The sequence below is a fragment of the Channa argus genome, chromosome 1 (genome assembly GCF_033026475.1).
Source record: "Channa argus isolate prfri chromosome 1, Channa argus male v1.0, whole genome shotgun sequence".
Lineage (NCBI taxonomy): Eukaryota > Metazoa > Chordata > Actinopteri > Anabantiformes > Channidae > Channa > Channa argus.
The window spans coordinates 34026662-34037400 of NC_090197.1; the positions used below are offsets into that span (position 1 = coordinate 34026662).

The following is a 10739-nucleotide window of genomic DNA, read 5'->3' on the forward strand; positions in this document are numbered from 1 at the left end:
AAAAGCAATTTAAATAGGGTAGGGAGATAATAAGATGGCAAGGTTATTTTAAACAATCTAAAGACAGAGGGATGATTGAAGGAAAAATGGTAGAAGAAAATTAGGAAAACAAGAACTGAAAAATGCACAAGATAAATGAACTGTAGATGGTTGTATTGTATGTGTTTTCTCGCTCAAGAGCAGCAGGTGTATTGACAGCCTACACTGAGGCCATCAGAAAACCAGTAATAGTCTGTCAACCACATGCTGTAGTTGCCTGCTGAACCTGCCAGAAGTAGTCACAACCAACCAATGGGGAAGAGGAATATTTAATTTCACTCATTTACTGTGGCTTCAGAAAGTGTTCAGATGATTTGAAGACGTTGTTTTGTACATGTAACACTAATCAACAGGGAAGTTTTAATTGCAGACTGCATTAGTTTTATCCAAGTGGAAATCTAAACAATGTATCTAAACAATGTATGTTAGTTTGTGTGACATCTGCAGGGTTTACCTTAAAAGTTCGGATTCCAGAGCTGCGGTGGTTGACGCTGGAGGCCAGCAGGCTCTTCCAGCCTTGAGGGTCGTCTTTGTAGGGCAGCTGGCCTGCTCGCAGTTTTACATACAACACACCATCTCTGGAAAGAATGGACCTGGGGGACAGACAAATGGCACGATCCTTTAAGGCAATCAAACAAATCTATATATGGGATTTTTGATTGCCTTCAAGCCTCTGCTTCAAAATAAAGAGAGGTACCCACAGTACTTACTTCAGATGATGTGTTTCTTTGCTGAGGTCTATGGACAGTTCCCAGTAACGTGGCCCTTTTACTTTTACCTGCAATAAACACATAAATATTGTTAACATTGTATGCATTTATTAAAACACTTAATACAGTTGTTGATTCTGACTCGGCTACAAAGTATTGTTCTCAGGCTTTACCCGTTTGAGAAGGTGCAGCTCTGGCAGCATGGTCGGAGCCATCAATTCTACTGTTGTCTCATCATACCACTTGGTTTCCTTAATGTGCAATTACAAGATACATAAGAGGAAAGAGTTATATGCAGTCAAATCCACTAGTATTTTAATGGCGACATTTTTAAAAACTATTTTGTTTTTCTTGATTTGAATTGATACAATAATTTGTGTAGTGTAATTTGGAAACTTTGCTAAAACACATTGCAACTAAAACCGGGATGAATAAAGTGAATGTAAATTCAAAACAGTTTGCACAATATGTTTGGTCTGCATTCGTAGAATAACTAATCTAAAGTGAAAATGAAGTACCTTAGTTTTGGCCAGAAACTGAGATGCTCTGCATTCACTTTCCTTTAGAATCAGTTTGGCCAGATGACAGACTTGAGGAAAAGTCGTGTTGATTCTGAAGTCACTGTGCTCATGTTAATACCCACAGAACACAATGGTTCATACCCTTGCCCTAATAGTCTACAGAGAGATTTTTGGACTTCCTGGCTTGGTTATTGTTCAAACATCCAGTTTACAACAGGATGTCCAAAGGCAAAGTAAATGTTTCTCTAAGTGAGGGATTACAGATTGTAAAAAAACAAATACATGTTTTCCGTTCATCATGAAGGGCTAATGACCCTAAGTTACTGTGCAAAAATGTGACTTTACATATATGTTAAAAAATTAAACCTACGAAATTGCACTAAAAGCGCAATATTCTGAATTCTCAGAAGAGACCATATGGAACAGTAAAAGCAGTAAAAGCATTGCTGCACACCTTTTGCAGCAATAACTTGCAAATATACGTTTCCATTAACTTTTTTCAGCCTTGTACATTGGCTGCTATGGATTTTAGCCCATTCCTCTTCACAGAACTGGTTAACTCAGGCCTGTTGGCTTCCTTGCATGAACCGTTTGCTCAGGCACTCCCAAAGCATTTCTACAGGATTAAGGGCAACAAAGCTGGTCCAAATTATGATACTGCAAATACCTTGTTGCACGGATGGAATAAGGTTCTAGTGCTGGAATGCAGTGTTTGCTTCTGATACAAGGCTTTTATTTTACATTTCATCCATCCAAAAACAATTTTCCAATATTCCTTCAACCAACCAAGTAACCAAGGGCAATCCTGGTGCCGGAGGGTTGTGGTAGGAAGAGCATCCGGGGTAAAAACTCATCCCAAAATCAACATGCAGAACACATTCTGCTGTGGCAGAACTGAAGAGACAAGCCGAAAGCTGTTGATCTAGTATGTTCCTCCTTGCAACACTGCTATGTTGGTCGACCAATCCTGTGGAGGGTATCATTGGTGCTGAATGTTCTTCATTCAACACATGTCCCTGACAAGCAACGGGTAGAGTCTAAACACTTAAGAAATTAGTTTGCAAGTTTCTCCATATTGGTGAGCATTAACAACTGTACTTTTAATGTCTTCAGAAACTACTTTGTTCATGCCATGTCCCATTTCTGCAAACCTGTGTTATCATGATCAGACTTTAATAGCATAGACCCAGATTGTTCTTTAAATATAGACAGGGGCCTCCTGACCTGAACTGATTGAAACACCCCATAAAATAAATAAAAAATCTTAGACAATCACACCTTTGCCGGACATATATTTACAGTAAGACTGGATCATTTTCCTTAAGAAATCATTTCTCATCTGTTTAATTGATTAAGTCTTAGGACTGGTGAACTTAGTTCAGATTTTTGCATCAAATCGTTAAACAAAGGTTTAGCAAGATTTAGCTAAATGGTTTGTGTGTACTTACAAGTAGATCCAGAAAGGCTAAAAGCAGCCAGAAATGTTAGTCAAGTACAATTATTATGATTAAATTTGCATTAATGCAGTTGTTTTTTCAAATTCGCTTTTTTTGCCTAATCCTTACAAATATCTAACTTTACTCATTTGGTAGCATCAGAGAAGTGGCCTTAACTGAAATGTCTGAAAAAGGTACAGAAATTACACCTCAAGTGTTTGAACTGTGAGCCCATGGAAATCATCAAGCAGACAACACTCATGCTGACGTAAAGCAAAACCTGGTGGTTTGCTTGACAGGCACATTTCTCTTACATCACAATATGAAATGAAACCTGCACATATTGTACAACATAGTTTGAGGTAATGTTTGCATGTCACAACAGCTTCTTAAGAGGAAGTGAATCGATGGATACGTTACAAAGTAAGTATGTCACAAACACAGAATGAGATAGGGGAGGAGGTGCTCAGTTATAAATTGTTTGAGTTTTAGTGCATGAAGCTAAATGTTGTTTCCACTGATCTATAAGCGTAAAGGGGAACATACAGTTCTGCACGTCCAAGCTTAGATACGTTGCTGATGAAGCAATTATTTAAAACTCAAATAAATGTATTAACCCCACTGACACTTCATTTAATAAGAGAGTGTAAATTATGCGACTGTCTTGAGCCCCATATCCAAAATGTCTCATCTCACATTTTTTCTACACTGACACTGATTTGGTGCCTGCTTTCAAAAAACAAACAAACAAAAAGAACAGAAATACATTCTCATTAGTGACAGAAGTTCACAAGTTTGTGTCAACCAAATCCAGTTTTAACTACTTGCCTTGTAGGTGACCTCTAAGAGGGCATAGCAGGGCTTCAGGGAGTCCACGTCAACGGGCACCAGCAGACGTGGCTCTGCAGCCAGCACAGCCAGATGCCGCAGGGCCTGCAGGTGGTAGCTGTGACAATAAAAGCAATTTTTGATTGACAGTAGAATATCACAGGTCCTGACACACACAGTATAATTCATTTATGTAATTTCAATGGAGCAATGAACGTTTTTAATATCCCATGAAGCTTAAATGTTTTTTGTTTTAAATCTGACATAATCTACATTTTGAGAGAAACAAGATATACTTCAAATTTTATTTCACTTCATATGTAAATTATAATCAAGAATATCTCAGAATAATTAGTATTAGTAATATTAAACTAAACTTAATAAAGTCTGATTACAAATGTGTCAAATTAATACCGATAGAGGCTACCGCTGCTAAAATATTAATTGCAAATATCTTGAATGTGTGTTGGTCTCACCGATTGTCAGTGCTGTGAGCAGGGAAGTGTGGGTACAAGGCACACAGCAGAGCAGCAATGGCTGAATTGGAAGTGCCCAGGGTGTACCTAGCACAAGACAAAATCAAACCTCACAAATACTGATGCTGAAATACTGTTTTTCTGTCTCCCAAACTTACATCATTTAACTCTTACAACTAGCCACAAGAAACAGCAAAGAGCTGAAGTTGAACACTTATTGTAAGAATCATATTTTTAAAATGAACAGATCCTCACTCAAAAACAGTACACAGTAACAAGTTTGTAAAGATAACACAAATAACAGAATGTAAGTATTTGTGATCACAATAAACTAAGTAAATACATTCAGTTTTTCTCAGCCTGCACCTACAGTACAGCATAAAGCCCAGTCATTACTAAAGTTTACAGATTTGGAGCAGCACAAAGCTCTCACATTGACACTTTCATATAAACTCTCTGTCCTCTGTGGTGAAACAGGTGTGTATTTAGTTGGCGCCATCACAGGCCACAACAGAACCTCTTAGACATAATGGCTGCCAAAAAAAGTGTGTACTAATGGGAGTCATTATAACAAAGCTGGGATAGACTAATAAAGGCTGGGTGCACATACAGAGTTCTTGTGAGAACAGTCATTCAAGGTAAATTAGGTAGCTTTTCTCTCAAACAGCTGCTTATGTCACGAAGAGTCTGGACTTCAATGGTGGTCTTTTTTTATGAACTGAAAAAAGGCAAGAACCACGGCTATACACTTAATCAAATACGGTTTGAGGTTACAGCATTAACATTTACTTAAAACAAATAATCACACATTTTTACTCATCATTACATCAAGTTTGCAACTTAACAACTTTCAAAACAGACAAACGGCAATACCAGAGACACAAACTTCCTCCTCTGAGGGTTTGGTCCACTACCGAAGGCGTTAAAAAGTCTGCTGGCCAACTGTCAGTTCCTGTGATTCAGTTTCCCTTTGTGCTGGTTTATCCATTTTGTTGTATGAACAGTATATGCATTAAAATACAATCTAATGTTCCTGCAAACTCATTCAGATGTGTGAAATAATACCTTATTAGTGAGGTAATATTAGTATTAGTAGTATAAATGGCCTCCAAATCTGAACCCTATTAACTGGGAGAATTTTTGTCTTTTCACCCTTTCTGAGGCCTTTTTATTAGTAGTACTAGTATTCACAATAACTCATGGTTGTGTTTAGTTGGGAGGCCAACCAGAGCATTCACAGGAAAATCATGCTAACATGGGAAGAAGTTGTCGCAGTCGGCCTTTAGTAAAAACCCATATGATGAATGCTACAGTATGTGTCACTTAAGGTTGAAAGACTTAACTTTCAGTTCAGTTTCCTGCTTAAAAAATGAATAAATGGGAATAGAAACTGACTGAGTAAACAGAAAGAGAGGGAGGAAGGAAGGGTGAGAAAAGGGGAAAAAATACACACCCCAACACAGAAATTAACAGTAAAGAGGAAGAACAGGGGTGAGAATAAGAAAAAAATGAATGACGTTGATACAGCGTTAACAGAATTTGTTGAAAGCAATTTGAGAAATTGTTGAGCGAAAAAGTGACAAAGAGAGGGAACAAATGAGATGAAACAATGACATGGCGTGACTTTACTCTCCAGCATGACCCCAATCTGGGGGTAAAAAATGCAAAATAGCACACTATGGTGCATGGCCTGCCTAAAATCAGAAGGTTCATCTGATTCTGGCTGTAGGTGGGGAAACATTTGCAACATGCAACGAGAGAGTGGGAGTCATCGTTTCTTTTGAAAATACACAGGCCAAGGTCAGCGTTTGGAAGAACCAACTTTGGGTGTGTTCATGTGTTTAAATGTCATTCATTATGCATAACACAGCACTCAAAACTAACGTGTATTTGTGTGGGCAACTCTTAAGCCATGTATGTGTATGGTATGTGGTGTACCTGGTTCTTTCCAGAAAAAGCAGCTGATAATGTGCTGTGTGTAATTTTGAATGAGTGTGTGTACTTAGTTTACAAGTATTTCTTACAGAAACTCACGTTGCAAACAAAAGGCTACACATGAAATATGATTAACTTTAGTGTCCTCAAAGATTGAGTCAAAATCCAAAATATGTGTTGTTTTATGCAAATATTTTGGTAATATGTAGAATTTAGGAATTCCAGTGTTGTTTTGCAACACTGACAGTAAGCAGAGTGTAAGATTAGACTGCTCAGTGTCTCATAATTTATAATATATATAATATATAATAATATATAAGGCTTTTAATGTGTCATTGTAATGGAAATTGTCACAGTGCTCATTTAGATCTTTGATTTCTATACCTTTAAAGCTTGTTTTATTAGCTCGACCCTTATGTCTTATACACACATAAAACTCAATGTGGAAAACAGTACACCAACAGTCAACAATAAAGGTGTGTTTGCACTCAAAGTTTCCCCATGTCCACCTACTGCACACTTTAGAAAAACATTGGTTTGGTTTGGTTAAGGAGTAAACGAGGTTTCTAATGAGGGGTGCGTGTCTGAACTGAATAACTGTGTAATGTTTTTGGCATTGTTGTTACAGTAGCTTTTAAATAACTAATGTGAACTGGTCCATACCACGTTGTGTGCATGTATTGGAGTAAGGCCTGTCATATTTTCTACTTTATATAGTTATTACATTGTCCCAAAAATAATTGCAATTAAAGATATTATCCGTCTACACGCTGTGCTGTCCTTGAACCGCCTGAAAGCCTTGCCTGTCACAAACCATTCAGGCTTTAGGAGCTAAGCAAAAACAATATTGAGGTGAGCAAAAATTACTGACGGCATGTCCATATTTTACGATAAGTTGATAATGTAATTATTGTGACAGATTTAGTTGTGATTTAGCTCTGTCTCACCTGCCCCCTCCAAGAAAGAGCAGTCCCAATGCCATGTGATGAGCCATGTGGAAGCCATAGTTCATCTCGCCACCAGTACGCTTGTGGAAGAAGCGGCAGAGCTGCAGGACTTTCAGGTCCCCAGTGCCGGACATCACCATGGACATAGCAAGCAGAATCATTGACAAACAGGTCTGCAGATTGTAATAGCCCATCTGCTGGAAAAAAGAGAAACGGCAAACATTTTGATACACACAGAGAGAGTGAGAGAGCAAAGGGAAAATATAAGGACTCATACCTTAAACTATAAGATGGTGAAGTAACACAAGCACTTTTATTAAAATATGATTAGCGAGACCATTCAAAGTACGAAATTAAACACACACTTAAGAAAACACTTACCACAGCAGCTGTACTAGCAAAGGACATGATCTTCATGAAGGTCCTGGCAAACTCATAAAGACAATCAAAGGCATCGGAGTTGGCCGAGCCGGCAAAGCGTAAGCCCAGTGCTATACAGGCCCCAGCTGTAATGTAGTCTTGAGCTTGACTTACAGAAATAAAGGACATGGTCATGGTGTTATAACATTGGACAAACTTCACAATAAGAAAACACAAGGAGGGGTGAAATAAGGGAATAAGTGATTTCACCTCAAGAACTATAAAATTCAAGATTTTAGGTAAAAAAATAATAATAAATACTTTGTCTTAAATACTCACGCCATTGTCTCCATGTTAATGTCTTCTGAAGGGTCAAAAGCCCCCCTCATGATCTGAAAACAAAATACATAAGTGCCCAGTTTCAGGAGTGAGAGAACTGACACGGGCAATATTATGCAACTGGCTAGTTGAGCGTTTCTGAAATATATTCGTTCATTTGCCATGTGTGAAAACTAAATTGATGTGATGAAAACAGTGGTCAATTACTTGAAAGATATTAAAAGCACAAGTTCCTGTACATAGATAACAGATACAAAAAAAAATACATCCGATAAGCTAGAATACATTCATTTTACTATTGCTGGTAATGAGAGGCGCAAGTGAGAATCTGTCAAATACATTGAATAAACAGTGTTATAATGGTGAAGCATTTTGCACAAAGTCTTCTAAATGTGATAAAGCTCTGTTTAATGGTAGTTGTTGTCTTTGGAAATAACTACAATGAAATAAGAACTAATATGTAAAATTTAACCATAAGTCACTACATTTCATAATATCATTTAGACTGCACTGTACCATTTTTGATGCACAGCAAAAACTCTGACATACTGTATGAAGATAGATGTTTTATTGAGGTTTGTACCAAACATACATTTTACATAAACTAATGTGAGGCTGAATTAAGACCAAAGCCAGAGATCTACAGGTACATTAACACTGGCTGTAGAAACAGGCGGGTTTACTTGTCTCCCAGAGGAAAAAAGACCACTTGCTCTATGATTTAGCTGAGACAAAGCATGTAGTCAGTTTTATACTTTATTGTTCACTATATGATGAATTAAAGGCTTTGCCTTTTCTTAAAATGGCTACAGTGCCTGGTAGAACAATCATGAGAAACCAGGGTTGTATTTTAGGAAGGGGACTTTTTATGTGGCAGAGTAGTTTCGTAAAGAAAAAACTAAAATAAGTGTTTTGTTAGAAACGGGAGGATGCTATGCTCGTGTTTATATGTGTAAGAGCTTTCACACATGCAGCAGTAGTTATAGTGTCTTATAAGGCCATGTGGGCTAGGCATGACACATAAAACTGAACTGAATATCAGAGACTTCCCTAAGAGGCATGTAGTGGAATAATTGTGTTACATTAAACAGATTTTGAATTTTTCACCATTTTAAATGTAACTACCACCTTACATGATAGTGGACCAATAGGACAACAATCTCTTACAGCTTTATTATTATTATTAATATTAATATTATTATTAATATTATTATTAATATTATCATCATCATCATCATCATCATTCTTCTTATTATATGGTGATTAATAAGATACTGATGAGGTGCCACTACAGTTACTGTTGTGTCAACTAGCTCTTTTCTTGTTTATCCAGGGTGACTATCTTTGCTCAAGGTAATGATCAATTTGCTCTTTGTGTGAATCAAGAAAGAGCAATTATAAAGATGGTGCAGAAAGGCTTTCTCGACGTGGATCTAGCTGCACCAAAACCTCACAGCTGGGAAACTTTAACGAGTCACAGTGATTTGTTGTAGCAACACAGCTCAGTAATCCTTTGACTCTGTGTGTGTGTGTGTGTGTGTGTGTGTGTGTGTGTGTGTGTGTGTGTGTGTGTGTGTGTGTGTGTGTGTTTCACACCTGGGGTATGTTACTCTTGACCCACTCAGTATTAGGGAGGATTTCGTCCCACATGATAAGACACCGAGCCAGAGTCTGCGAGGGAAGACCAGAAGAAAGAACAGGGAGAAAGCAATTGGACACACAGATAGACAACATTAAAGAAAGGGGTGAAAAAAAATATCTCACATACGGTGCATGTGAAACATTTTCCAAGCTCTTAACTTTATCCACATTGTACGTTAGAGCTGTATTTCAAAATCGTTTAAATTCATGATTTTCCTCAAAGTTCTACAAACAATACCACATAATGACAACATGAAAGAAGTTTGTTTGAAATCTTTTCAAATGTATTAAAAAAAATATCACATATATTTACTGCCTTTGCTTAATACTTTGTTGAAGCACCTATTACACCCTCAAGTCTTTTTGAGTATGATGCTACAAACTTGGCACACCTATTTTTGGGCCTCTTCTCCCATTCTTCTTTGCAGTACCTCTCAAGCTCCATGAGGTTGGATGGAGATCATTGGTGCACAGCCATTTTCAGATCTCTCCAGAAATGCTCAAACAAGCTCAAGTCTGGGCTCTGTCTGGGCCACTCAAGGACATTCACTAAATTTGTCCTGAGCCACTCCTTTGTTATCCTGGCTGTGTGCTTAGGGTCGTTGTCCTGTAGAAAGATGGTCCAGAGTGCTCTGGAACAGGTTTTCATCAAGGATGTCTCTGTAAATTGCTGCATTCATCTTTCCCTGGATACTGACTAGTCTCCCAGTTCCTGCCGGTGAAAAACATCCCCACAGCATGATGCTGCCACCACCATGCTTTACTGTAGGGATGTTATTGGCCAGGTGGTGAGCGGTGCCTGGTTTCCTCCAGACATGACACTTGGCATTCAGGTCAAAAACTTCAATCTTTGATCAGACCGGAGAATTTTGTTTCTCATGGTCTGAGAGTCCTTCAGATAGACTGTCATGTGCCTTTTACTGCGGAGTGGTTTCCATCTGGCCACTCTAGGTCTACAGACAATTCCTTGGACTTCATGGCTTGGTTTGTGCTCTGATGGGCAGTGTTAACTCGGTGACCATATATAGACAGGTGTATGCTTTTCCAAATCATGCCTAAATAACTGAATGTCCCACAGGTGGACTCCAATCAAGGTGCAGAAACAGCTCAAGAATGATCGTTGGAAACAGGATGCAACAGAGCTCAATTTTGATTGTCTTGGCAAAGGCCATGCTGTACATGTGATTTTTTTTGTTTTCTATTATGAATAAATCTGCAAAGATTCCAAACAAACTTCTTTCATGTAGTCATTATGGAGTATTGTTTTAAGAATTCTGAGGAAAATAATGAATTTGACCGATTTTGGAATAACAAAATGTTATGTGGAAAAAGTTAAGCACTGGGAATACTTTCTGGATCCGCTGTACACATGCAACTAGTGGCACACCAACCCTAAGCAGCAGAAACTCTGGCTTGATGAAATCCAGGAGGAACCAAGTGTCTGGAGGCTTCAGCCAATCAGCAATCGACCTAATGGTCAGAAGCAAGAAGAGAGAAGAAGGTGTCA

General features: G+C 38.1%; 2 protein-coding genes across 7 annotated transcripts in view; one reads left to right on the forward strand and one right to left on the reverse strand.

Annotated features, from left to right (window-relative positions):
* pank1a (pantothenate kinase 1a) overlaps window positions 1-10739 on the forward strand; it is a 283668-nt gene that overhangs the window by 212575 nt on the left and 60354 nt on the right. The gene's annotated exons all lie outside the window — the stretch shown is intronic.
* The window catches only part of anapc1 (anaphase promoting complex subunit 1), a 48542-nt gene that overhangs the window by 6058 nt on the left and 31745 nt on the right, over window positions 1-10739 (reverse strand). For 4 of the 6 annotated variants that reach the window (XM_067514303.1, XM_067514320.1, XM_067514331.1 and 1 more), the window contains exons 39-48: window positions 10624-10702; window positions 9188-9262; window positions 7592-7644; window positions 7274-7421; window positions 6893-7089; window positions 4011-4097; window positions 3535-3652; window positions 923-1000; window positions 750-817; window positions 494-632 (exon numbers count right to left, since the gene is read on the reverse strand). In XM_067514303.1, the coding sequence (XP_067370404.1) occupies window positions 494-632; window positions 750-817; window positions 923-1000; window positions 3535-3652; window positions 4011-4097; window positions 6893-7089; window positions 7274-7421; window positions 7592-7644; window positions 9188-9262; window positions 10624-10702 (1042 nt within the window). The remainder of the gene's footprint in view (window positions 1-493; window positions 633-749; window positions 818-922; window positions 1001-3534; window positions 3653-4010; window positions 4098-6892; window positions 7090-7273; window positions 7422-7591; window positions 7645-9187; window positions 9263-10623; window positions 10703-10739) is intronic. The other 2 variants (XM_067514311.1, XM_067514350.1) reach the window with 1 other exon arrangement.